At 50.0% G+C, this 25,073-nt stretch overlaps 1 protein-coding gene across 2 annotated transcripts in view; it reads right to left on the reverse strand.

The window, feature by feature from the left end:
- SCARA5 (scavenger receptor class A member 5) overlaps positions 1 to 25,073 on the reverse strand; it is a 127,854-nt gene that overhangs the window by 18,587 nt on the left and 84,194 nt on the right. For both annotated transcript variants that reach the window (XM_038396279.2, XM_038396280.2), the window contains exons 6-7: positions 24,888 to 24,986; positions 11,535 to 11,582 (exon numbers count right to left, since the gene is read on the reverse strand). In XM_038396279.2, coding sequence (XP_038252207.1) covers positions 11,535 to 11,582; positions 24,888 to 24,986 — 147 coding nt within the window. The remainder of the gene's footprint in view (positions 1 to 11,534; positions 11,583 to 24,887; positions 24,987 to 25,073) is intronic.

Consider the following 25,073-nt stretch of genomic DNA (forward strand, 5'->3'; position numbering starts at 1 on the left):
GATGGGAAGACAACTCAAAATTACTGTTCCAACCTTTTGGAAAAGGTTCTCTCTCCAAAGCGGGCAGATATGAAAAGAGTTGCCGAATTGGATAAAAAGGCTACAAGAGCTAACGAACACTTTTATAACCTATGTCACTCAAAGAACTGCCAGGTCTAGAACCTGGTGACAGTGTTCATGCCAAACTGGATGGAGAAAAAGGATGGACAATTCCAGCTGTCATAAAGAGAAAGAATTCAGCACCCGATCATGTGTAATTGAGACCAAAAATGGAGAGTTCAATAGAAACCCTCAACATCTACAGTTTGTTCCACAGAAAGAACAATCAACAGAGCAAACTCTACCGATAGCAGATGCAGAACAAGAAGACGACTCAAAAATTCCAAATCGACCATGGCCAGTTGTTGTAACTAACGGACAGCCAAATGACATGTTGTTACACGTTCGGGTTAGGCAATTAGCAAAACAGTACGATGCAGAGACACTTAACAGACCGATCCTTACTGGACTTCAAAGACAGCGTGATAGTGTAAATACCTTATTTCAGCTAACCTCAGCCATATCTGGCAGAGCATTAAAGGATCTTACGATGGACACATCTGGTGTGTATAAGCAAGCTCTGTGACCAGTCATTGCCTGTCATGCTTGGTGAGGTCTGTGCTTCCTGTGGAATACAGTGGGCTCGAGACATCTTGAAACCATTCACACATCTGCTCTGAGGACACCTGGAGAGCCCGGGGCTCTGGGGAGTGCTGGCTGGTTATGGCCTTGTGTCCTATTGAGGAGAAACTCGTGGCCAGAAAAGAGGATCTTTTCCCCGGAGCCGTTGCATCACTTCTGTGACTGTTACTAGGAAGCGACTGAAAACCAAATACCTAACCAAATACCTTGTGCTTTTAACCAGCGGCACATTTTCACTACCGTGTAACCATTTTACTCCGGAGATGGCACAGCTGTGTCTACATTAACGGCACGCCCGGAGGTATTTGGTATGTCCAGCAGCAGGATTCAGCCATAGACACTACAGGCCCCAAAACTCTGGGAGTCAGATGATTTCATTGAAAAAGAAAGTTGAATGGAAAGCCAGTTTCTAACCATCGCGGTTGCAAATGTGGCTTGTGCTTCACCAACACAGGGACACCTGCCTGAGGCTACGACTACACTCAGAGCTAGGCGGGGGATTCCCCTGCTCGTGTGCCTGTGCTCACCCTGAGCTAGCGTGAGTATAAATACCAGTGTAGCCGCGGGAGCATGGGCAGCGGCGGCATGCGTTAGCCATGTCAATTACGTACCCACCGGTTGCCGGCGGGTTGTATGCGGCATGGCTCAGCTGTGCCTCCCCTTCTGCTACCTGTGCTAGCGTGGCTGCACTGCCGTTTATACTTGTACTAACTCGATGAGAGCTTGCCTGAGTATGCGAGCGGGGGAATCACTCTCCTCCTTTGTAGGGCAGACATAGCTTCAGTCTGCAGAGATCCCGAAGCAATGGCTCTGAGAGGAGGGGAACTACCTCATGCGTCTCAGTGGGGTGCTGGCTCCTAAAAGCCAGCGTTCCAGGGCCCCTGCACCAACACCGGTCTGGCAGAAGAAGAGTGCTGCCTGCCTGACTCAACCCTCAACCAGAAACACTCCAGCTGCTGGGAGGAGCTGGTGACACCCCTGCTTCTCTAGGGGCCTGGGGAGGGGGGAGGAAAGAAGCTTTGCTGTTCCCAAAGAGGCCCCTGCACTGTGGCACGCCCAGAACTCCAGAGTGCCATGATCTGGCCTGAACTAGGGTATGTATTTCCCAGTGGAGCAGACCCGCTCCAGGGCACTTAGTGCCCAACCCATCCCCGCTGAGCTCAGCTTTGCAAACTGAGTTTTGCTTTGAATCCCCAAAGGCTCCATAAAAGCACATCTCTGAGCAAACCATGATGGTCAGCAGGGGAGGGGAGCACCAGCCATGGTCGCGTCTCCCACCGGCCAGATCGAGGGGGAGCCTGGGGGCTCCAGACAAGGAGATCCAGGCTGTTCCAACGCGCCAACAGAGGCCCTCCCACTTTGAGCCTGGCCACAGCTATGCCCGTTTCCTGCCCCCTGACGATGCCCCTGACAGGACCTTCCCTGCAGCGCCGAGGAGAGATCCCATACCACTCAGTGAGCCACCAGTCAGGTGTCTCTCCGGTGGCCAGCTCCTCTCTCCCGTGTGGGGGGTTTATTACAGCTCCGTGCCATGTGCAGGGGATGGGACTTGGCTGGGGATAAGCCTCCTCGAAGCTTGCTCTGTGCTAAAGGCAGAGTGCTCACTGTGCCCTCCCCAGGGCAGGCAAGGGCTGAAGCGGGAAGGCGGTAAGCACTCAAGGACAGGCTGCTGGGAAGGGGACATTTCCATTAAGCCTTAGGGCAAGGGCAGGTAACAGCGCTACAATGAGACAGACGGGAGCATCTGAGAACCCTCTTCCGCTCTGTCTGTGGGTGAGATCCAGGACATCATTCATAGGGTTAAGAAAACCAAACCCAACATACCAACGCCAGCGAGCCCGTTCTGACAAGCTGCCCTGCAACAACAAACCTGTGTGCCCAGCCCAGCCCAGCCCGACGATAACAAACTGGCCTAGGCTCATGAGAGCCCCGGCTCACGAGGGATGGAACACACCATCCAGCGTCTCATCTGCACGGCCAACCGACACTAGGGCCAGCAGTGTGCATGGAGCTGTACAAACACCTAGCAAAGCCGGGCGTCTGCACTGAAAAGCTTACAATCTAAAAAGCTCAGAGTCTAAACCCAGACGTGTAGACACCCCATCTCCGCCTCCCTGCTGCAAAGCACCATTATATCATCAATGCACTACTACAGGGGCAGGGTAAGGGCAGGAAAAGTCAAGTGGCTAAGGACATCCTTTCTGCAGTAGGTAGCTGGCCTTGGGGCTCTGGACTAGGACATAGAAGTTGTAGGTTCAATTCCTACCTTGTCTGGTCACTTTGTTTCTCTGGGCCTTCATTCCCCATCTGTAAAATGAAGCTCAAAATCCTTCCTTTATCTTTCTCAGCTGCTTAGATGGTGAGCTCCTCAGGGCAGGAGCTACCCCTCACTATGGGTCTGTCTGCACTGCAGCTCAGGTGCACGTACCTGCGCTAGCTTGAATCTAACTAGTGGGACTGAAAGAGAACCATAGAAATGTTGATCTTGAAGGAGCCTCAATAAGTCATCGAGTCCAGCCCCCTGTGCTGAGTCAGGACCAAGTAAACCTAGACCAACCCTGTTCTTAAAACCCTCCAGTGACAACCTCCCTTGGAAGCCTGTTCCAGAGCTTAACTCCCCTGAGAGTTAGAAAGTGTTTCCTAATATTGAACCTAACTCTCCCTTCCTGCTGACTAAACCATTTATTTTTTGTCCTACCTTCAGTGGACCTGCAGAACAATCGATCCCTGTCCTCTTTGCGACAGACTTGATCTAATTTGAAGACTAGCAGGTTCTCCTCCTTCAGTCTTCTTTTCTCAAGACCTAACATAGCAGTGAAGATGCAGCAACACGGGCTTGGCGTGGGCTGTACATGCATACCTGGGCTGCTGGGTTTGTACTTGCAGGGCCAGTCTGCGCTGGGTTTATTTTTAGTCACGCTCTCTTGATTGAAGCTAGTATGGGTATAGAAGCCCATATCGCAATTGCCAAGAAGGCTAACGGCATTTTGGGCTGTATAAGTAGGAGATTGCCAGCAGATCGAGGGAAGTGATTATTCCCCTCTATTCGACATTGGTGAGGCCTCATCTGGAGTATTGTGTCCAGTTTTGGGCCCCACACTACAAGAAGGATGTGGAAAAACTGGAAAGAGTCCAGCAGAGGCCAACAAAATTGACTAGGGGACTGGAACACATGACTTATGAGGAGCGGCTGAAGGAACTGGGGTTATTTAGTCTGCAGAAGAGAAGAATGAGGGGGGATTTGATAGCTGCTTTCAACTACCTGAAAGGGGGTTCCAAAGAGGATGGATCTAGACTGTTCTCAGTGGTAGCAGACTACAGAACGAGGAGTAATGGTCTGAAGTTGTAGTGGGGGAGGTTTAGGTTGGATGTTAGGAAAAACTTTTTCACTAGGAGGGTGGTGAACCACTGGAATGGATTCCCTAGGGAGGTGGGTGGAATCTCCTTCCTTAGAAGTTTTTAAGGTCAGGCTTGACAAAGTCCTGGATGGGATAATTTAGTTAGGGACTGGTCCTGCTTTGAGCAGGGGGTTGGACTAGATGATCTCCTGAGATCCCTTCCAACCCTGATAGTCTATGATTCTACTGCCTGCAAAATGGTCTGGCCTTGTCTCTTTTGGAACAACTCCCCAGCGCATGAGGGATTATTTGTTCCTTCTGCACCATACCCAGTAAACCCCTGAGATTGCCATTCCTTTTGCACGTTTGTTTTTACTGCGTCAATTACTTCCAACCCCCACTCCCCTCCCACCCCAGAAAGAAAAATAAGAAAGGAAACGTTTTAGAAGCGAAATAAACCCGAGTGGCTAAGAAAACATGGGCCTGATTCGCTACAGCTGCACCAAGATATCATCGCCTTCTGGATAATTGGGACCATCTGCTTGGTAAGGAAGTGGAATGGAACTGATGCCCTCGAACAGAAGAGTTCACTCCTGCTAGAGGAAGGTTTTCTGCTGCAGAATGTCTCAAAGCCACCATCGTTATTGTACGCAGGTCGGAGTTTTCTCTTTGATACGGAGGCTGCAGTGCTGCTCGCATGTGAGGAAGGGACACATGGTAACAGGGTGAGCCTCTGGCGACAGAGAGGGTTTTTGTGTGTCAGCCATTCCTACAGCAGCTTCGATTGCTTCTTCTGTAGTGCTCTCAAATGCTGCACATTAACTGGTGTAAGACATGGGAGGCGACCGTCTTGCCCTGCTAGGCACTGGTGAGGCCTCAGCTGGAGCACTGTGTCCAGTTCTGGGCACCATACTTTAAGATGTGGACAAATTGGAGAGAGTCCAGAGAATAGCAATAAAAATGATCAAAGGTTTAGAAAACTTGACCTCTGAGGAAAGGTTAAAACCACTGGGCCTGTTTAGTCTTGAGAAAAGACAGCTCAGATGGTGGGGACATGATAACAGTCATTAAATACATAAATTTTGTTACCGAAAGAACAGTGATTGTTTGCACTCCATGTCCACCAAGATCAGGATGAGAGTGTTAGGAGATGTTAGGGTTAAGTGAAGACCTGGGGAGCTGCTGGTATGCTGACATGGCATTAGGGAAGACAGACACAGACAGGCAGTATTGCTTTGTTTAATAAATAAGTTGCCATATTTTTCCCTTCCCTGTCGTTGAGAATTGATAAGCCTTGCAGCTGCATAAGAAATGTAGTTGTCTAAAAAACAACAACCAACCTCTTTGTGTAAAGAGGTGTCATCTCCCCCTCTCTTCTTTCCCAGCTACACAAGCGAGCCCTGGGTCATGGCCCTTCCCTCCCTCCCCTGAGAACCGCTGATTCAGGGAATTTGTAGCAACAAATTACTGCAAAAATGTATTTTCAAGGTAAAAATGCCTGTTTAACATGCGTATTGCTGTGAACAATAGACAGGGGTGGGTATACTAATAGTATGGGTGTTTCTATACTTCAAAAGGGTTTTTGGGGTGTTGTACCGGATGTAGGTGTTTGCATACTAACTTAGATAAAGAGAGTGTGCTGTAATTAATCCAGTGCTTCCTCGACAATTGGGTCGAGGGGAACATGTATCGCAATAAAGAAGCCCGTACTCAAATCCGCCTCTAGGTCAGCCTGCTCCTTAATTGCCTTAGTTTGCAGCACGGAAGCTTTAAGCTAGATATTAGGGAAAACTTTCTTATGAGAAGGGGAGTTAAGCTCTGGAACAGGTTACCAAGGGAGGTTGTGGGATCCCCTCAGACGAACACTTGCCAGGGATGGTCTAGGTTTACTTAGTCCTGCCTAAGCATGGGGAACTGGGCTAGATGACCTCTCAAGGTCCCTTCCAGCCCCAAGTTGCTAGGATTCTGTATTGGTCAGTGCTCTGGTTAGCGCTGAGCGAATTTGAGTCAGGCTAGCACTTGGATGGGAGGCTCAAAGTGTCAGGATCCTGGGCAAAGATAGGCAGGACTAGTGCCAGGAGCTTGGGATAGCCGAACTGAGCCAGTGGTCGGAGTCAGTGTCAAAGTCAGGAGTTAGGCCAAAAGTCCGACCCAGAGGCAGCGTCAGGCATTCGGCTGAGGGTCAATACCAGGTATCTGGGTCCATGAGAGCATTCCAGGAATCAATCAGGAGTCAGAGCTGGGAGCGCGGGGAAAAAAGAGTTAGAGATCCACATTCTTGCCTGGACACTTCCTGATATGCCCACCTCATGGTTTTACATAGGATCAAGGAACCAATCAGGGATCGCTAGGACCACTGTCAATCATAGCTATAGGATGTTGTGGTCCAGAGACCTAGGCCAGCTCCCTTCTCTGAGCTCCCCTCACTGTCTCTCTTCCCCAGGGAGCCTGGCTAGAGTTGGCAACTTTCTAACCGCAAAAAACTGAACACTCTTGCCCCCACGGTCCCTGCCCCTTCCTTGAGACGCCGCCCCCAATCACTCCATCCCCCCTCCCTTCGTTGCTCACTCTCCCCCACCCTCATTTGCTTTCTTCGGGCTGGGACAGGGGGTTGGGGTGCAGGAAAGGGTGATGGCTCCTGCAGGGGGTGTGGGCTCCAGAGTGGGCCAGGGATGAGGGGTTGGAGGTGCAGGAGGGGGCTCCAGGCTGGGGCAGAGGGGCTCGGACTGCGGGAGGGGACTCAGGGCTGGGGCAGGGAGTTGGGGTGCGGGAGTGGGTTGAGTGGGCAGCGCTTACCTCAGATGGCTCCTGGTCAGCAGCGTAGCTGGCTCCAATGGTTCCTGGAAGCAACCAGCATGTCTCTCTGGCTCCTAGGCAGAGGGACCAGGGGGCTCTGCGTGCTGCCCGTGCCCACAGGTGCCGCCCCCACAGCTCCCATTGGCCGCATTTCCCGGCCAATGGGATCTGCAGAGCCGGCGCTTGGGGTGGGGCAGCGCACGGAGCCCCTGTGGCCGCCCCTGCACCTAGGAGTCAGACATGCCAGCTGCTGCCGGGAGCCGCGCAGAGCCAGGGAGCCTGCCTTAGCAATGCCAACTGAACTTTTAATGGCATGGTCAGCTGTACCGACTGGAGCCACCCGGGTCCCTTTTCGAGCAGGCGTTCTGGTAGAAAACCGGATGCCTGGCAGCCCTAAGCCGGGCAGTTCTCTTGGGGCTCACGCAGGGCTTGCCCCCGCGCCGAGGCCTGCTCTACCCTGGGGGTTCCTCCCAGCCTCAGCCGCTGTAGGGCTTCTCTATGGAGATCTCCTTCTCTTCTCAGCAGCTCCCTCCTTCCCACTGGTGCGAGCAGCCTCCTCCCAGCTCAGCTGCTCCATTACTAATTAGCTCCAGAGGCCCCACCTGGAGTCCTGGATGGCTCCCAGGTGTGGCCCACCTGGTCGTTTTGGGCCAGTTCAGCGCTGCTCCTTCCTGGCGGCGCCCCTCGCCATTGACCCCCTTCCCTCTATGCCTCAGGCTTTCCACTCCCCATTGCTCGGCCACATCCTGTGGCCGCTTTACCCCGGCCCTGTAACCTCCTTTCATTGCCTGGCTCAGAGGCGCCGACTTACATTTTTCCAGGCGCGTGCTCCTATCCCGTTCCGCCCGAGGCCACGCCCCAACTCCGCCCCTTCCCCGAGGCCCTGCCCTGCCACGCCCCTTCTGCCACAGCCACGCCCCTTCTGCCATGGCCACGCCCCTGCTCTGCCCCTTCCCCCCGAGGCCCTGCCCTCGCTCCTCCTCCCACCCACCTCTTGCTGTGCTCCCCCCGAGTGCCTCCTGCCAGCCGCCGAACAGCCGATAGGCGGCACCCGCTGAACAGCTGTGGCTGGTGGGTGCTGAGCACCCCCTATTTGTTTTCTCCTGGGGGTGCTTCAGCCTCAGAGCACCCACAGAGTTGGTGCCTGTGGCCTGACTCCTTTATTTTTGATTCACTAACTGCTTCCTGCCGGTTGAGCCTTCTGTCCTCCGGGTGGTCCTGCTGCCCCAGTCAGCCCCTATTTCCCAGGCTTTCACTCCTCCCATCCCTGCAGAAGCATACGCAGGCCATGAGAGCGTGTCGCTCCCTGGGCCCTGTTTACTCCTCCAGGATCTCTGCCTCCTAGATAACGTCACGGCTTACCCTCCTGTCCCTCACCCACGCCCGGAATAAAAACAGTTTCAGGGAACTGGTTACTCTCTGGGATTTCTCATTTCCCAGAAGAGAACTCTGTGGCTGGTCCCTCGTCCAGGCCAGCCTCTGCAGGGCAGGGATTCTTGGAAAAGCCATTCAAAGGCACGAGGAGGCTATTCGAGAGTTCAGTGTGTCCCCAGCTTGCAGGGGAGGGATCATGCATTCCTGGAAGTAGTGATTTCATGCTTCCAGAGAAGGCTTTATTCCCTGCCAGTGCCCCAGCTCACACTGTCCACTCAGAGGGCCTATTCATGTCAGGTCTGAGCACTTCCTGAGGAGTTAAAACAAAAAAATAGAGAGAACAATTTCTTGCTCTGCTTCCCTTCTCAGCGGCAGGAGAAAGAACTTGGGTTGATGACAGAGGCGTCTGTCGTTCGTGTGTGTCTGCACAAAGCACGTACAGTGGGGAAGCTAAGTCAAAGGGATGAGTCTTACATTTCATGGGTCGAGTTGTATCTTGTGGCAGTGAGTTCCACAGTCTAGGTCCAGCCCCTGGTAAAGTTCTCAGTTGTTTCCTGGCTCTGGTGGAGCACATCTGTCATGGGAGGCAGGTTCCAGAGGTGGAAGAATCCAGAGTCTGTATCTGCATCCTGGTGTTTTTCAGGGACTGGGTTTTGTGAATCTGTCAAGCCTCTCCCACCAGCTCCCCTTCCCTATCACTTCCTCCATCCTCAGGGCCCTCTGGTTATGGCTCCAACCATCCGGGTGAAAGAAGGCTGGACGCAGCCTTTCCTGGATTGGCCCACCACCTGGTGCTGATCTGGGGAAAGGAACAGAACCCCGCCTCCTCCCACATGCTATTACAACTTACTAATTGGTAGCCCACCAGGCAACTGGCTTCTGCCACTGCTGCATCCCAGCCTATGTTGAATACATCACAGCTAGCTAAGGGAAAGACCTAGCAGCTTTATGCAGTACATCCAGCTGGGCTGGAGAGCTGTGTACGCGTGGCTAAACACTCCCTATAATGTCTGGTCCCAGCTCCCACCGGATATTCGCCCAAAACTTGGGATGGCTCAGCTGGAATCTGTGGTTGTTCCAGAGTCCCAGCCCAGACTATAAAGGGGACCCATCCAGGACATGTCACCACCTGATTCCATTAGTCTTAGGTCAGCTCCAAAGCCCCATCCCTATGCTTACGCGGTACCTAGTACTAGTGCACGGAAGGGATGTCTGGCGTTCATTACTGATGGAGCCTGAAGACAGGCTGCTCTGAAAGGGTTGTGCCCGGGAAGGAACAAGGTCATAACTCTGGCACTGTACAGCCAGAGGCAACAAGCTTAATTTGCCAGTAAAAATAAATAAATGTGCATGACCAAATGAACTCACAGATTTGAACTTGATCCACTGACCCAGTTTATTTCCAGGGAAGAACTGGGAGGCAGAAAGCCAGACTCAGCTGCAGGTATCAACGTCCTGATCCTGATTAGCCTTGATAAAGCCAACCCTCTACTGCCAAGAGCCTTTGCTGCAGCAGAATCAGTCCTGATATGTTTTGTTTAACAGTGCTGGAAGATTTTGCTTTGGATATTCCAATAGTCTTAATAAGAGATGCTGGGCAGTGGAATAAGGTCTATGCTGGAATTGCTGCACCATCGGTACACAAGTGTGTATGGTGATAAATATGGTCTACCTCCCACCGCAGTCCCCAGGCATGCAGAATTCTTCTCCTCCATGTTGGAAGACTCAGCAGTGCGTACCAGCACTCTGAATTAGGTCTTCCAAGGTGCATTACTGTGGCATTTGTCAGTACTGAATTTCAGCTGGCATGGAGCCAGGTCTCCAAGTAAAAACTAGATCAGCCTAGCTACATCACTCGGGACTATGAAAAATGTCACACTTGTGCAGCGTAGTTAGGGAGACAATCCCCAGTGTAGACCCAGTGAGGTGTTCTACCTACCACCTCTTGGAGAGATGGATTACCCACAGCAATGGAAAAACGCCTTCTGTCAATGTAGGAAGCATCCATGCTCCGGCACCATGGCGACACACCTGTAGCTGGGTCATTGTAGGGTAAACGTGGCCTCATAGTCTTGTAGACTCAATGAGTCTAACCCAGTTCATTGTGTGTCATCTGCAGATCTTGCCACTTTATCCTCCCCTTTTCCCAGATTACCAGTAAACAACAGTGGTCCTCGTACAGAACCTTGTGGTACCCGTTGTTAACCACTGGCCTATGACTATGATCCATCCATGATGACTATGGATCATTTGCTCCTACTTTTTGTTCTCAGTCTCAGTTCCTTCCTGATCCGTGACAGTAGAATCATAGAATATCAGGATCTGGAAGAGACCTCAGGAGGTTCTAGTCCAACCCTCTGCTCAAAGCAGGACCAACACCAACTAAATCTTTGCCTCTCACCTCATGGCTACTTAGCTTCCTTACCAGCCCGAAGAGGCTTCGACTCCACAGTGGCAAAGGGATACACTGCAGACTCCGCCCCTGGTACCACCAGTGGAGCTGCGTCAGTGGAGAATCACAGGTCCAGATTGTTTTAGGGCTTAGTCCACATGAACCATTAGACTGCAGGATGCTGGGGCATGACTCAATCCAGCATGAGCCTGCTGCAGACTAAACTGTCCATGTGTGCCCTGCTGACACGCGTGAACCATTCGTTAATGTGATCTGAGCTCATCCTGTTTCAAAGTGCTCTGACAAACGGTTAACACTAGTTACAGGCTAGATTCACACCCCAGCTTGCCACAGCCTAATTGTTTACGTAGGCAAGCCCTCAATGCACAGAAGGTTCAAGAGAACTGCTCTGAAGAATAACTTTTGCCTTAAAACCTCTCTGATCACGCAGCTTGATTTCACAGGGTAGCCAAGAGCCCTGGCACCATGAAGTTGCGTCTCAGCCACACCCAAGCCTGGGTAGCATTTCAGAGGTGTAGACACAGTCTCCTCAGAGTGGAAGAGGCAGAGCCGGAGTGGACACTAAGCTGGAGGGATACTGAAGGAGAACACTGAAGAAGCCCAACAGAGAGGGATAAACACAGGCCGCATATAAACGTCAGTGTTACACACAGGGCAGCTCCAGACAGAGTGGCAGAATATTGTTAAGGAGGAGTCAATCATGTTATGACCAGAAGATCTACAGCTACAAGGGACACAAAGACATGCAAGTGGGAGTCCCATCTAATTCTTCAGGGCACAGACTAGTCACTTACATGTTGGGGGAGAATAAAGAAGCAATTCCCCACCCCCTGTGCCCATTGCAGTATCTACAATAGACCAACAGCAGGGCCTATAGAACCTCCTTGGGAGAAGCTCAACGGGGATTACCACTCAGGATAGCAGCTGCTTACCTGTTTCGTCACCTCTGTCTCCCTTCTCTCCTTTCTGGCCTCGATCACCTGAGAAATGAGAGAAAGATCGTATCAGGTGGTGATGGACTAAATGCATCACAGTGCAAGAAAGCAGATAAGCTTCAGATTTGCTAAAATATCTCTGGCTCAGGAACCAAATGGAGATAAAGCCAGAAAACTGTGGGGGAAGAGAACATTCAGGACATGTTAATTTCACGAGCCGTTTCCTGTTTGCAACCAGTGCTTTATTTCTTTCATTTCACACGCACATTTATATGGAGAAGAACAATATCTGAGGATACAAATGACAGCATAAGATATGAGGAGGTCTGAAACCGATTGCCAGCTGAGCTGAGGAAGAGATTTCTCCCTGGGACATGGTATTACACAGTTAAATATCAGAGCAGCATGTACACTTTCCTCTGGAGCACACAGTCTGAGCCACTCTTGAAACAGGGTCCTGGAGTAGAAATGCAGCCCCTGCATGGCCCAACAGTTCTGGGAGGGGAAATTTTGCCCTAGGACACTGAAGCAAACCCAGATTCTTACAAAATATGCTGTGGGCTTGTTAGGGCAAAACGTTGATAAAGGGTGAAATTCACCCTGATGCAGCCTGAGCCCTGGGCATCACTTGACTGTCACTAACCTCCCCTCGGAGTTTAAATCCCATCACTGGCAGACAGTGTTGTGCTAGTCGTTGGCACGGGCATAGGTTTTGCCCAAGGTCTGCTTGCAATCAGACTCCTCTTTTTGTGAGTGCCGTTACGACAATTCAATATGCCCAGACGAATGGGTTTCTAGACCCCTGCACGTTCAAAGACCCAATCTGCAGGCCCAACCGGCGGTATCTGGGCATGCCAAAGCAGGACCATGAGCTTCCTGGTAGGAAAAAGTGGTTGCTTGCATCTGAGGGGTCATCTGAATTAACCCACACTGGACCAAAGCCTGTGTAAAGCGGCAGGAGCTCAAAACCTTTCCGGATCTGACCCAGCAAACAGCAAGGGACTCCATTTACCTTCCTGGGAAGGATGAAGGGCTGAGCTGACCATGCCGAGATTGCAACCTGTAGTTCTAGAGACTTTAGGCGCTGGAGCTTAGATGCCTCAACCACTCCCTCCTAATTAAGAGCATTCTTCTTAGCAATGAACAGCTGTTCTCATCATCACCCTGTAACCAGGTGGCTGCTGCTGCTGCAAACGATCATCCCTTTCCCTTGGAGAACATGACAATATCCAGCTACTTACTCCCTGGTATGATTTAACCACCCTGGAAAACCTGGGAGAAAGGAAGCCAGAGAGAACACAGGAGTGCTTATAAAACGTGTGTGTGTGTGTGTGTGTGTGTGTGTGAGTACTTAGTTATCATCAGCAACACAAGAGTCTTTAGCAGCATTTCTCCATACGTTCTCTGACCTCCCAGACAAGCCCAGTGTTTCCTGGGAAAGCAAGCCCTAGCCTGTGGCCAACTTTCTCCAAACTTAGAACCTTTTCCCCCAAGGTGACTGCCTCTCCTCCTCCTCCAGGATCCTTTCCCTTTCTGCTTTTCCCCAGAGCCCTCCTTCAGTCTCCTGCAGTGTTGCCCTTCCTCTAGGATGAGCCGAGTCTGGTTTATATAGGTCCAGGCCCCATCCCTTCCAGCAGCCAGGGAGAGGATTGGATAATTGGAGCCAGCTGCTTGGCTGTTTGTTTTTTCCCCCCTACCAGCATGAAGCTGGGGGGGGGGGAAATACGATGATATAAAAGGGGCAAGGGAGGGTATTTCCTATTTCTGGCCAGGAGCTGATTCTTTTGCTGTGTGTGTTCTCTGAGTGGATGGAGCAGTTCTGCAGCCCTAAACGGAGGTCCCCATTTCCCCCTTGTTTTGCTGCTCCTAACTTTTCCTGAGGAGCAACGCAGGTTTTGTCGCTGCTGGCTGGTGCTCTGGTTTCCCTTGTAAACACCCATGTAGAGCTCTGTGGAAGTCAAGGTGTGGTGGGCGGGGCAGGAGGAAGGCTGTAACTCACAGCAACCCAACGATATCATTAAAGAGGTCTGGTTTGAATCCTCTGCAATCTCAGCCCCAAGTTTATAGGAGAAGGAACTGTTCTAAAACTCATTGAGGGTCCATTTCCCCTGGGTTGGCCGGCCTGACCCTGCAGAGTAGCGAGAGCCTGGAAGCTTGCTCTGAACTGCCCCACAGTGTGCATGAGAAATCTAAACCTTAGCGAGAACCTGTTGTCCCGCTCAGAGGAACAGGGCTGGTGTACCACCGCATGATGGAGAATGTGGGGTTTGGATCCTAGCTGCAGATGTGGGATATGTATGCTGCAGATGTTCGTTTTACCTGTGCGTACGCTCCCCTGCCATACCCAGCAGTTAGGCGAGACAAGTTGGGAAGTGGGCGAAGAGAGAGGTTAATCTGGGCAGTGGGGAAGTTTATGAACATTTTCGGGATAGAAGGAACAAAAACCAAGATGAGATGAGCTAGGAAAATCTGAATTTTGCTGCTGACTCTGAAAGTGCTGGCAAGGATTTCAGTTCCTCCTTCCCACCCTGAACCAAGCTGATCTACTAAGATGGGTTTCCAGACTGACTGACTGACTAACAGAAATATCTGCCCTCCCCTGATCTAAGGGTCATGCTTACTGTTGGTTGGAAAATAGATTAGTCCAGCAAGAAAGCCCGGCCCACAGAGCAAGATGGGTACCTAGAAGTCACCTACAACAGGACAGGCCCAACCAGGAAAATAACAGAACGCCACTGGCCATCACGTACAGCCCCCAGCTAAACCCTCCAGCACAGTATCAATGATCTACAACCTATCCTGGAAAACAATCCCTTACTCTCACAGGCCTTGGGAGGCAGCCCCCCAACCTGAAGCAAATATTCACCAGCAACTACACACCACACCACAGAAACACTAACCCAGGAACCAATCCCTGTAACAAACCCCGTTGCCTACTCTGTCCCCATATCTACTCTAGCGACACCATCAGAGGACCCAACCACACCAGCCACACTATCAAGGGCTCATTCACCTGCACATGTACTAATGTGATATACGCCATCATGTGCCAGCAATGCCTTTCTGCCATGTACATTGGTCAAACTGGACACTTTCTACATAAAAGAATAAATGGACATAAATCAGACATCAGGAATGGTAACATACAAAAGCCAGCAGGAGAACACTTCAATCTCCCTGGACACTCAGTAACAGATTTAAAAGTAGCCATTCTTAAAAAAAAAAATAAAAATAAAAATCAAAAACAAACTTCAAAGAGAAACTGCAGAGCTACAATTCATTTGCAAATTTAAACACCATTAATTTGGGCTTGAATAGGGACTGGGAGTGGCTGGCTCACTCCAAAAGCAACTTTCCCTCTCTTGGTATTGACACCTCCTCCTCAATTATTGGGAGTGGACCACATACCCCGATTGAATTGGCCCTGTCATCACTGGTTCTCTACTTGTGAGGTAACTCCCTTCTCTTCATGTGCCAGTATATTTATGCCTGTATCTTGTATGCCTGTAATTTGTAATTTATGCCTGTAATTTGCACTCCATGCATCTGAAGAAGTGGGTTTTTTACCCAGGAAACCTTATGCCCAAATAAATCAGTCTTTAAGGCGCCACCAGACTCCTCATTTTTCACAGAAGAGAGAGTGAGCATAAAGTATCTGAACTACAACTCCCATGAGGTGCTGCAGCATGATTTTGAATTGAAATATTTCAGGTTTTGGCCAAAAACATTTCAGGTTTTGGGGCATTTGCCTTTTTGACCAACTATCGAGATGTTACATGGAGATCAGGTGCTTCTCACGAAAAACATGGGTTAGTCAAACCCCATTTTCCTGTAAAAAAAAAAAAAAAAAAAAAGGTGTTTTGGTGGAAAATTTTTGACTAGCCCTAGTCATGATCCTGGTGAATTAAGGCCTCTACTCTGTAACCAGGCTGGCTTTAAACATGGTGCTGTGTCCTGACACAGCCTGGTTGAGATATGGTTAGTAACCGTGATAATGAACAGTGTGTCATCTCTGTCAGTGGTTTGGATTGCATGTGGCGGCCCTCCAGCAATCATGTGCTCACACTGCTATTTTGCTGAACTGTGCGTGTGTGAATGGATTGGCTGTTTTTTCTTCTTTCTATGCATTAGGACATCCCCCTCTAGGCATGTCCCCCAGGCCCCTCCTGAGGCACTATGGGATAGCTGCCCAGAGTTTTCCCAGCATGCTCTGAAACAAACATGGTTAGAAGGTGTGGTGAAGGAATGATGCCAGGTGCACACAACCGATGTGCGGTGTCGTAATTGGATCAGACAAGAGTATCACAGCACTGGTTACATAAACACACCTGTTACTAATGGTGTGCATAGCATCCTGCTGAAGCATCTGGTGTTGGCTACTATCAGAGGCACGAGAGGAGCCTAGATGGAGAATGGTGGTGGTACCCATCTTCCTATACATTCCCATTTGTTCCACATACTGCGCTCAAACCTATCAGCTACACTGCATCATACACAATGTATGGCCATTCCAGAACTGGCATGGAACATGGCTGCTCCTTCATCGGCTGCTGCTTCTGCCTATGGACTACATCCTGAGTGGAACTTGCAGGAGAAAACTCTGGCATATCCGAGATGCATTTAAAATGCACTCGTTTGTTGCTCTAGGTGCATGCACATGATACCCAGAGACTGGATTGCAGTCCCCTATTAAAACCCTTTGCTTCTCCTCCCTCCCGCACCTGTTGGCAGGTCACTGGAAGGGAAGCAACAAGAGGAACGAAAGGGCACCACCATGATTGCTGGTACTCTCCGTGAATCATCCACAATCATTGCCCCCGGGCCTGAGCCCTTCAACACGGATGCTGCGAGCGATATCTAGGCCCGGCTTTGACACGTCCTTCTATTTGGTCTCTGCGTGGTAACAACAAACAACACACACGAGTTGCAATGAAAAAAAAATCCAGGAAATTCTTGCCCTTTAGCTTGGAGTCTCTGGGAAGACGATTGCTCCCAGGGCCTGCCTCAGCTATGTCTAATGGAAGAAACCTGCCTGGAGCCCGCTCTGCTGATGAAAAGCAGATGAGTGCAGAACAGAGAACAGCAGGATGAAGGACGCGGCCGAGATGGAGCAGCTGAGGAAGGGGACCATGAAAGAGATCTATGTCCAGTGTCCCATGGATGCAGCGGCTGGTGCTCCTGTTCCACACCACACTAGGAGACGAGATAGGAAGTGGCCGGGGGGAGCTGACCATTGGGCTGGGTGCTGTCAGCATATTGCAGTCAGATCCCTGCTGACCCAGTGGCAGAACCATCCGCCACTGTTAGGGCCCGGGGCTGGGACTCAGTGGAGTAGGGTGGGCCCGGGTCCTCCTACCCCTGCTGCCATCCCCACCCTGGTGGTGGCAACCTCCCCACCCTAGGCCAAGAGGCCTGCGTTCGTTTGCCATCTACCTGAGCCAAAATGCCAGGCGATTGACTGTCTACTGCTCTGCCCCACATAAAGGGTCAGAGAGCCCCTGATCCTTAGACTACTTGTAGCTCCGCCTTGCTTGTGGGCTGAGCTTCCTAGACTGTTTGTAGATTTGTCCTACCAGAAGGTTCAGCACGGCCATACTGACTCTGGCTAGTATACCACACAGCCCTGAGGGAAAGGCAGCCATATTGACTTTGGCCCCGAGGCCGCACCACCCCGAGGCTAAGGATGATTGAATGGACTTAACCATGGGGCTGTAACGACCCCGACCCCATCCCAAAACGGGGACAGGGCACACTTGCCTCATGACACGCTGGGACTGTGTGTGCTGGGGGTGCTGCCGCACCCCTTGGCTTGACGTAGTAATAACAAATACCAGATACATGGTTTCCGTCATCAGCACTCCCACTATAAAAATTGCTCCAGCAGCCCTGCATGAAAGGTGGTAAGGTGTGTTCTGGGGATTCACCCCAAGGGTCTGGAGAGGGGTGGCAGGGCTGGAATTTGGAGGAGACGCATATTGTCGCCTCACTGCTAAGCAAGATGCAGATGTCAGGGCCTTACAGGCTGGCCTCCCACTGCAGCAGATATCCGTGACGTGCAGTTTGGGCATATTGCTTGTGCAGCTTGTTTCTTTATACCGCACCAGTCCTGTAGCAGAGGTGGTCACAAATGACATGCAGACAAGCCCTCTTCCAGGACTCTCAGCCCACATCAGTGCTCCGTTCCCAGGGAGCAACTCTGCCCTAAGAATTGATCCAATGAGAGAGATTAAGGCAGGGTACCAGTGCTGCCCATTGTGTCTAACTTGCTGATGCTTGCAAGCCGCAACACTTCTATTCACAGATGTGCACTACAATGCTAACAACAACACCGCATTTCTTCAAAGGCTGACCATAACATGCACACCAAGAACAACAATGTGCCAGACTCTGTGTAACAGTGCCACTTGGTGGCTCCTGCCAGAACAATATCACATTTCTGCTTCCTGAAATTGTTAAGTCAAAAAATCAGAATTAGCTCTAGTAACAGCTGCCAAACTCCTGCATTGGTTAGAGTTCCCATCCAATTCCTCCATGTGGTACTTCCCACATAGACAAACTGATCTCTGTGCAGGCTTTGGATAGGGTGAGGGTTTTTTTTCATGAGACCTTAAAACCAAGGTCTTATCTATTCTACCAGTGGTGCTACTAATGAGAAAGGATTTGTCCCAGTGACCACAGCTAAAATCTCCCCTCCCCAATGCCGCAATGCAGTGTGGAGAGTCCTGGCTGGGTGCAACACTCCACCCCAGATGTGGCTGCATTTCAACAGTGACATGACTATGCTCAGTATACACAGACAAAAAGCATTGCGTCAATGAAAGGTTACTAGTACAGAAAACCAGTCCTTCACTGAAAGCATGGAACTGGGCTATTGCCTCATCATGTGTCTGCTTCTTATAAGTTACAGCAATGACTATCAAATCATAGAAATTCAGCAATTACTGCCAGCGTATTTGGCCATTTATTGGAGATGGGCCTGTACCAGTCCCCCAGATCTGAACACCCCTGAACTTGGGGAGTTTTGAAACCCAGATTTGGAAGCTGAGGCCTATCCCATCTACTCCTGAGCCTGAACCACTCGGAGGGGCCATTTGTAGACGATAGTCAGAAAAAGGGCAAGTGGGAAGGGATCCCATGTGCAGGAACATGGGCGGTAACACTGGGTAGTTCCCTCATGGATACAGCAGGGAGGAAAATTCTAAAAGTTTAAACCTAGAGGGCGGGGTATTCTCGGTCATGCATCTTCCATCCCCTCCTGCGCATGGATCAGTGATCCCTCCAGGGGACCAGCTTACACATTAGATGGTAGAGAAAGTCAGTCGTTTCTAACCCGCTGAGGGAAGCACATCAAAGACGGCAACATTCACCTAAAGTCAAGGGGCCTCTTATAGCGGCCAGATCAGATCAAACCATTAGTCTAAGCCCAGAGCTGCAAGAGGCATGAGATCATGAGACACAATTTATCATATAGGCCCCAGCAGCCTTATTGCCCGGCAGCCCAGGACAATCAGAAATCAGATCCAGGTGAATTTAACCTAATGACTTACTGACCAGTGGGAAAAGTGCTGTCTCACCCCTACAAACCCCGGTGTGCTGGCCAAGTGACATATCCCATGTGAGGCCGACAGTGAAAATTAGTCTTTCATTAAACCAGGCACCAGACACTAAGAACATAAGAATGGCCATATTGGATCAGACCAGTGGCCAATGCCAGGTGCCCCAGAGGGAATGAACAGAACAGGGAATCATCAAGTATCCACCCCCTGTTGCCCATTCCTGGCTTCCCTACCATGATGAAGATCATATAAGTACCTGGGTGGATGGACAGGCAGACATTACTGCAGCGCAGGAGAAATGCATGACTTTTCCCACCCTGCTTGCTGCTCTACTCTGACAACCATGTTTGAGATCCAGCCTGACCTTGGAAAAATCACCTTCCTGTCCACAGCCCCAGCCTGATATACGAACCTTGGAGATAGCCTGCTAGAGTCTAAGATGCATTTGGCAGGTAGATCAACATCTATCAAGCCAATATGAATGGGGGAAATGAACAATCCCCATTCTCTTATTTTTGCAGGAAGGAGGCTGATTCCTAATGCCCTGGCCACTAAATTAATGTAGCTAACGAAAACTCTTTACCCAGCAGCCAGACCGTACACTCAGAGCGTGAGTCCCAGCTCAGGGCTAGTAGCAATGACTATAGACTGGTTTAAGCAAATGAAACGATCTTGACAACAGAGTTCACTGTAAAGATGATGGGACAGGGGTTGAGACTGCCTTTATTACATAGGATGAGGAGTGGAAGAGCAGGCAGTAAAAGAGGAGAGACCTTTTGAAGGAGTTTCGCAAGCATCGTCTTGAACACGAGAAAAGCTTATCCCGCCGTGAGAAAAACAAAACCCGTCTGGTTTGGCAGTGTTCCCAGATCATAGGCTATGATTCCCAGTGTAATATTTCCCGCCAGGCTCATGCTGAAGTTGTTAAGTCACATACAGGGCAGTTTAATGTATTTATTTTATGTGTGCAGGTTCAAACCGCAACTCTAATAACATTGTCCATCCAGAGAACGTGATTCCTTATTGGACTCATCTCTTGGAAAGCAGAGGCACACCTTCCGCTGGGCAAATTTTGTTTTCACGCAGACTTTGGCCTTGAATGGGTCAAGCTGGACAAACATTTACAGGGCTGAGGATTCATCATTCCCTCTCTCACTCACACACACACATTGGCATGGGTGTGCAGGAAACATGTGTGTTTAATAACATACTCCAGGGTTAAGAGCAGGAGTGTTTGCCTGGGACTGAAGTAAAGGTTAATTCAGCTTTGCTTAATGCTCTTTGCCTGGCAAACCATTATTTGGCAACAGTCGATGAGAAAAATCTACCGTCCCCTCGTCTCTGAAAGGAAAGGAAACCACAGACCACAACTATAACGTGGGTTTGGCTGGGGGATGCCAAAAATCAAGTTGTGTGATTGGCTTCCAGCTGCTGCCACCCCCCCTCCAAGAATTACAATGCTCTTGAAAAAGATGCAGGGCTGTGATGATCATCTAGTCCAGCATTTCTCATACACGGGGTCCCAACCCAAAAGGGGGTTGCAAACCTATTGTAGGGGAGGTCGTGGTATTGTCACCCTAACTTCTGTGCTGCCTTCAGAGCTGGGCAGCCGGAAAATGGCGACTGCTGGCTGGGCACCCAGCTCTGAAGGCAGCACCGCCCCCGGCAGCAGTGCAGAAGTAAGGGTGGCCTGGTATGGGGAGGATAGTCACATTTTTGGGGTGGGTGTCATCACAGCCTGAAATATTTTCAAAGAGGGTCCCAGCAAAAAGAAAAAAAAAAGTTTGAGAACCCCTGATCTAGTCTGACCTGCTGCAGGACACAGGCCAGTGGTTCCTGCATCAAGCCTGTACCTTGTGACTGAACTAGAGCGGGATGCCCACCAAGCCTGGTGAGTGACACCACTGGGGATGCTGAAGCCCCATGTCCTCAGGGACTGTACTCATCTCTAAAAATCCTGGTAAGGAAAACTGTCAGCGGCTGTAAAACAAAGAAAACAAATTGGAGCTACTGCAACCCACACATTTATTCTCTTGTTCCTTCAGCTTCTTGTCCTCCCTTTCAGCACCAGTACATCCTGTGTAGGGCTAGGCCCACACTTGTGAGGGCCCTGCTGTCTGCACCAAGCCATGTGTAGGCTGAGAAGGAAGCTAGCTGTGTTTTTCTGCACATATCCCAGAGCCGGCTCCAGTCCTGTGCCCACACAGACATACCAGGGCTTATGGGTTCTTTGTTCTTTTCCAATGAGAGGGAGCCCTGGACTAATAACAGCAATTCACAGTGTCAAGTGCTTTCTGTCTTCCAAGTACTGCACAAACTCTGTCTATTCACCCAGGAGATCTGAAGAGCCAATTGTGCCCTAGGAACACAGAAACCCTTTGAAGGCAAGATGGTGCCGAGCAGAGGACATCTGGGAGGCCAATGCAGAGAGCAGATTCTCTCTTTTGACAAACCAAGTTGGGATCTGGTACATGGCCACCAAAGTTACTGCGGTGACAATGGAGTGGGGTTGCCACTCATTCCACGATTTATAGGACAGGCTTTGATTTTGAGGGTCATGATCCAGGCATCCTGACATATTTCTGGGGCCAAAGCAGCATCATTTGGTTTGTGGCACGGATGGAACAAGGCAAAATCATGGTGCCCTGGATCTGCCTTGAAGAGCTGGGAGCCCTTCTACATCCTTCTTATTTTGCTATTGCATGGCATTGAGAGAGGAGGGCTCTCTGCCCTCCTGATGGCCCTGCCCTTTGGGTCTGGAATCCCACCTCTTCTCACATTTTTGCAGGGTGCTGACAGAGACAGCACGCCCCTGCGTGGAGGTGCATGAGTTTCAAACATCTCCCTTCCCAGTGCTAGCACGCTGCAGTGCACCATGGGGGCCATGAAACATGCACAGTGCTGCATAGTCAGTGGGACACATCCATGCGGCTAAACAAAGTGCTACTGTTCCAGCCGGATGCATCTCACCGATACGATACCAGGAATCCCATGACCTTATTTTAATGAATCCATGGCTGCATTTAATGACAATGCCCACATCGCAGTCACCAGCTCAACTGCACACATGCAACATTGGAAGTAGAACTCAGTACTGTCTCTGAAAACTCTCAGTCCCCTGTGACTCCAGATGAAGGAGAATTTCTCTTAGTTCATAGAATCATAGAAGGTTAGGGTTGGAAGAGACCTCAGGAAGTCATCTAGTCCAACCCCCTGCTCCAAGCAGGACCAACACCAACTAAATCATCCCAGCAAGGCTTTGTCAAGCCGGGCCTTAAAAATCTCTAAGGATGGAGATCCCACCACCTCCCTAGGTAACCCATTCCAGTGCTTCACCACCCTCCTAGTGAAATAGTGTTTCCTAATATCCAACCTAAACCTCCCCCACTGCAACTTGAGACCATTGCTCCTCATTCTACCATCTGCCACCACTGAAAACAGCCGAGCTCCATCCTCTTTGGAACCCCCGCTCAGGTAGTTGAAGGCTGCTATCAAATCCCCCCTCATTCTTCTCTTCTGCAGACTAAATAAGCCCTGTTCCTTCAGCCTCTCCTCATAAGTCCTGGGCCCCAACCCCTAAGCATTTTTGTTGCCTTCCGCTGGATTCTCTCCAATTTGTCCACATCCCTTCTGTAGTCCACATCCTTGTCCACATCCTTCCTAGTTGTAGTAATATTAGTGCTTATATCCTCTACGGGACATGATGAGAGGGTGACATGAGCAAATCAGCGGGACACCTTGCCTATGATTAGCCCATTGTGGACCACTAAATATCTACCTGGCAAACAAAGCCAAGTCAACTTAACTAAGACATACTGAGTTATTGAGGAACGGGGGTGCTGTTTCCACCCCAGAGTGCAACCAGTTCCAACTCACTCTTGTAGGAGGGAAGTCAAGGAAATTCTTTTGCCCCTCCAGTCCCTGGCTGCAAAACAACCAGTCCCAAGGAATTAATTTCCCCCTTGTCTACAGAGCATCAGAGATGGAGAAGAGCTAGTCAGTACCATCTACTCTGCTGTCTGCTCTTCTTTGGTTTGCATTATGAGGATCTAAATATGTAGGACACCTTCTTTACCTAGGGCTGCAGCTCTGAAATCTTTCTGTGGCTTCCTCTCTACTTAGCAATGTCACCAATAAATCTCTCTTCCCACATCTCCTCCCTTTAGCACAGAGCTTCCTAGGGCTGCAACTTTGCTCGCTGACAATCTGGGGGAGTGGTGTACCTGCCAGGAATGGTTCCTCTTACAAAGGTGGCATGAAACGAGGGACAAATGGAGAAACTGGTCCTTTCAATGGTCTGGAATGGTGCTGGTAGTAATTCCTGTGGTGCTGAGCTACTACAGTGACATACATATTTGGGAGTAGACAGATTGATCCAGACCTGAGGTCCATCTAATGGAGTCTCCTATCTCTGATGGATGTATAGAAAAGCTGAAAGGTTTCATTCTCTGTGGTCCTTTCCCCACTGTGCACCAGGTGCATGTGTATGATTCAGAGCGAGAGGTATGTTAAAAGAAGACACTTGTTTTGTTTTCACAATGCACCGTTAACCTGGAGAACTCACTGCCACAGTGTATTATTGAAGTTAAGAGCATAGTAGAATTCCTAAAAAGTTTAGACATTTATATGACTATCATCTGCAGGAACAGGACAAAAAATGTGTGAGGAATATCAACCCTCATGTTTCATAGTAGAAGCCCATCAGTATCTGCCTGCGGTCAGGAAGAAAGTTCTCTTCAGGGCAGGTTATTCCATAAGTGTTCACTGGAGGGTTTCTTTCACCTTCCTGATTTCTATTAGAGACAAGACACCAGACTAACTGGGGCTGTATGGCAATTACTCTGTTTCTGTGTTAGGAGTTGTCTATTTGTGTGAGAGGCATGTATTGCATGCCAGTAACCCTGCCTGACCACCTCTCCACACTTCATCCCTCTGGGATTCTTTTGCAAAGCAGGAAATAGCAGGCTTCACTGGGAACTTTCTGTGGGTGCACCTGGCTTGAAATGACGATGCTTTCATTTTCTGCACCTTTAAATGTCTAAGTACAGCACCTACCTGCAGAGAGAGCAGCCATTTTGCTGCTGTAGAGTGTTACAAAAACACACACACACTGTGCTCCCCTCAGGGAGACTTGACTTTTGTTCTTTCTTGGCTACCATAAGCTAAAGTAAATGCTGTTTGAGTCAGAAAGTGCATGTTTTGGAAACATAGCCATTTCTTACGGGTGTTTTTTAAGTTTACAGTATGCGATTTTTTTAGACAGCCTACCTACTCATTTGCTCTACTAAAATAGGTACATAAACTCTAACTATACCATGGCATCAAAATAATGGTTTACACTCCATGATCTCACACCTGTTTTTAACCTGGGATATAATGAGCCTCTTCAAAACCACAAGAAATCAAAAAGAGTTGGCAGAAAAAAATACCTGATATAAGGCTAACTAGCGGGTGTGCAGGTGAAAACTCCCCTCCCACCCTCAGGGATGTATAAAAAGCCTGATGCAAGTCCAGATGCACAGGGGTTGGGTGGATCCTGGCCCTGTTTTATTCTCCTTCATCCCAGGCCTCTGAATGGCCTGATACTCAGCTCCCTCCACTCCCACTGAAGCTAAGGGGGAGCGGCAGGGGCTTAGCACCACTAATTAACAGGCCCTATATGGGCACATGGGAGATATCATCTCTCGTCTACCTTTGAGCAGTAGGTGTCACTAAAACCAACATGTCTCGGGAAGCCCAGAGAGAACCAAGAACCCCCATGCCAGGCGGCTGGAGCATGAACCCTGAACAGTACCTTTGAATCCCCGCATCCCAGTAGGGCCGGATGGGCCGAGGTCTCCCTTGTCTCCTTTCAGGCCGGGTGGTCCAGGAGGCCCTCTCTCCCCAGGGAGCCCTGGATTGGGAACGAACAACAGACAAGGTGTTGTTATGACAGCAGGAAACCAAACTGGCAAAGAGCGGTACCCGGTGTACAGGCTGC

This window comes from Dermochelys coriacea, chromosome 3 (assembly GCF_009764565.3).
Source record: "Dermochelys coriacea isolate rDerCor1 chromosome 3, rDerCor1.pri.v4, whole genome shotgun sequence".
In the NCBI taxonomy this organism is placed as follows: domain Eukaryota; kingdom Metazoa; phylum Chordata; order Testudines; family Dermochelyidae; genus Dermochelys; species Dermochelys coriacea.